General features: G+C 42.6%; 1 protein-coding gene across 1 annotated transcript in view; it reads right to left on the bottom strand.

Moving 5' to 3' along the window:
• LOC139640364 (nuclear pore complex protein Nup107-like) overlaps window positions 1-1,046 on the bottom strand; it is a gene marked incomplete at its 3' end in the record, with an annotated part of 9,883 nt that extends 8,837 nt beyond the window's left edge. The window contains exon 1 of the mRNA XM_071514556.1: window positions 988-1,046. Coding sequence (XP_071370657.1) covers window positions 988-995 — 8 coding nt within the window. The remainder of the gene's footprint in view (window positions 1-987) is intronic.
• Window positions 1,047-2,500: the final 1,454 nt, after the last annotated feature.

Below are 2,500 nucleotides of genomic sequence, written 5' to 3'. Positions count from 1 at the left end.
CAGACTAGGACAAATTAGACAGACTAAGACTCGTTAGACAGACTAGGACTTGTTAAACAGACTAGGACTCACTACACAGACTAGGACTCATTAGACAGACTAGGACTCGTTACACAGACTAGGACTCATTAGACAGACTAGGACTCGTTACACAGACTAGGACTCATTAGACAGACTAGGACTCGTTACAACAGACTAGGACTCATTAGACAGACTAGGACTCGTAACAACAGACTAGGACTCATTAGACAGACTAGGACTCGTAACAACAGACTAGGACTCATTAGACAGACTAGGACTCGTAACAACAGACTAGGACTCAAGTCATTAAAATGTGACCCCAGATCGTTAACTTCGCTAAAACGGGTCACCTGTCTGTCAGTTTAGCTAACATCACCATTCGTGCTTTATAATAATTATCTTTACAAGTCAATTAAATAATAAAAACTGTATTTATCCTCGCGGGACAATTTCCTGATACAGTTCCAGTTTGTAGACGCCACTTTAAAATAACAGTTAGCTAGCTGGTGCCTTTAGCTGCTGAAAAGTGACATTTTAGTTTTAACCAGCATGAACAGCAGCTAGCAGTTAGCTCTTTATTTAGCAGCTTCATATTAAACTGCAGCTGTTTCTAACCAGAGCTGCTATTAACTCCGACCACTACACACCGTTAGCTGGCAGTTAGCTAGTTAGCATCAGCACTGATTGTGAACGGCGGTGTGTTAGCACAGTTAGCATCGTTAGCCTCCATCCTGACAGTTAGCATCGTTAGCCTCCATCCTGACAGTTAGCACAGTTAGCATCGTTAGCCTCCATCCTGACAGTTAGCACAGTTAGCATCGTTAGCCTCCATGCTGACAGTTTGAACACTAAAGCCGGCTGAACAACAAGCTAGCAGTCTGCACACTGGGACAACACACAGCTAACTGCTTCAGTTAGAACATTACAGGAGGAAAGTTAGTTATTAAAATGAATGAGTGTGTTTACCAGTCCATGTTGTGAAGAGTCAGTTCAGTTCCCGCTCCGCGAGGTTCTTCTTCTTCTTCTTCTTCTTCTTCTGTTAAAAGTTGCGGCAGGTCAGACGCAACAGTCGATCCCGGATGAAAAACAGAAATAAAGACTTTTCACCTATAAATGATTGAGACTCTTCTGTTTTCATCTAATATGACGGAAGACTTTAATCAGAAACTCTGTGGATGAAACTGTCTTCACAAATGAAAAGGATTAGTATCTGTTCTTATTCAAACTGTGGGTTCGTTTGGTTTAGATTCAGCTGTTATCGACTCGTTCTGTCTGGTGAAGTTCTTCTTCGTGACTTTGTTGGTCTGCTGGCAGGAAAACCTTCGCCTCCTGCTGGCTGAGATCAGAACTACAACAAACCCCGTCCACTGCCCCATAGACAAATGTCTGATCAATGATTAGAAATTAGGAATCAATAAAAAGGTTAATTTGTAAAAGAACAGATGCAGACCTGTTATATTTATACATTATATATATCTGTATTCATACTGTATGTAAAGGGAAACATTATTATTTTAATATTAATGTTGGAAGGAGTAAACTGCAGTTTCTCTTGTTATTATAACAGAGCAGGTTTTCTGTTTTTATTTGACTTCTCCCAGATTCTGTTGTTCAGGAAAACAGATTCAGTCAGACCAGCAGGTCAGTTTGGTCCTGATGCTGCGTTCAGGTCCTGTTGGATTTACTGTAAATACGAGCTGCAGCTGGGGAGGCCCGTCATGCCTCCTGCTGCTGAGCGGCTGCCAGAACAACATGATCAGAATCAATATGATCGATTACTTTCACAGCAACACAATCTGTTCATATGAAGAGCAACAACACCTGCTGCAGCTCGTTTGTTTGTTTGTTTGTTTGTTTGTTTGTTTGTTTGTTTGTTTCCAGCTGATTTTAAATTGATAAATAAAACAGATTTTGGATGCGTCCTGTTCTCCTGATGCACCTGAACGCATCACGGCCTCCAGCTGACCGGCCTGAAACCTGAATCATGTGAAGATGAGATCAAATCAAGCAAACATCACACACACACACACACACACACACACACACACACACACTCTGTCGGCCATGTTGGCTCCATGGCCCCGCTCCATAGTAACAGCTGATTGTGTTGTCATGTTACCATGGTGACGGTACAGAGGATGTTCTTCCTCTTTCTCTCTGATATCATAGCTCGCCAATCTGTGTGTGTGTGTGTGTGTGTGTGTGTGTCTGTGTCTGTGTGTGTGTGTGTGTCTGTGTGTGTGTGTGTGTGTGTGTGTGTGTGTGTGTGTGTGTGTGTGTGTGTGTCTGTGTGTGTGTGTGTGTGTGTGTGTGTGTCTGTCTGTGTGTGTGTGTGTGTGTGTGTGTGTGTGTGTGTGTGTGTGTGTGTGTGTGTGTGTGTGTGTGTGTGTGTGTGTGTGGTCTCAGGTATCAGGGCTTCCAGTAACTCTATAGAACAGGTTCCTTACATAACAGACACTTCAGTTTGATTGAACAAACT

Source organism: Centroberyx affinis, unplaced genomic scaffold, assembly GCF_046629955.1.
Source record: "Centroberyx affinis isolate AG114_WGS23_722 - 3 ecotype Tasmania unplaced genomic scaffold, CSIRO-AGI_Caff_v1 ptg009196l_1, whole genome shotgun sequence".
Lineage (NCBI taxonomy): Eukaryota > Metazoa > Chordata > Actinopteri > Beryciformes > Berycidae > Centroberyx > Centroberyx affinis.
This window is presented reverse-complemented; position numbering and strand designations above follow the sequence as displayed.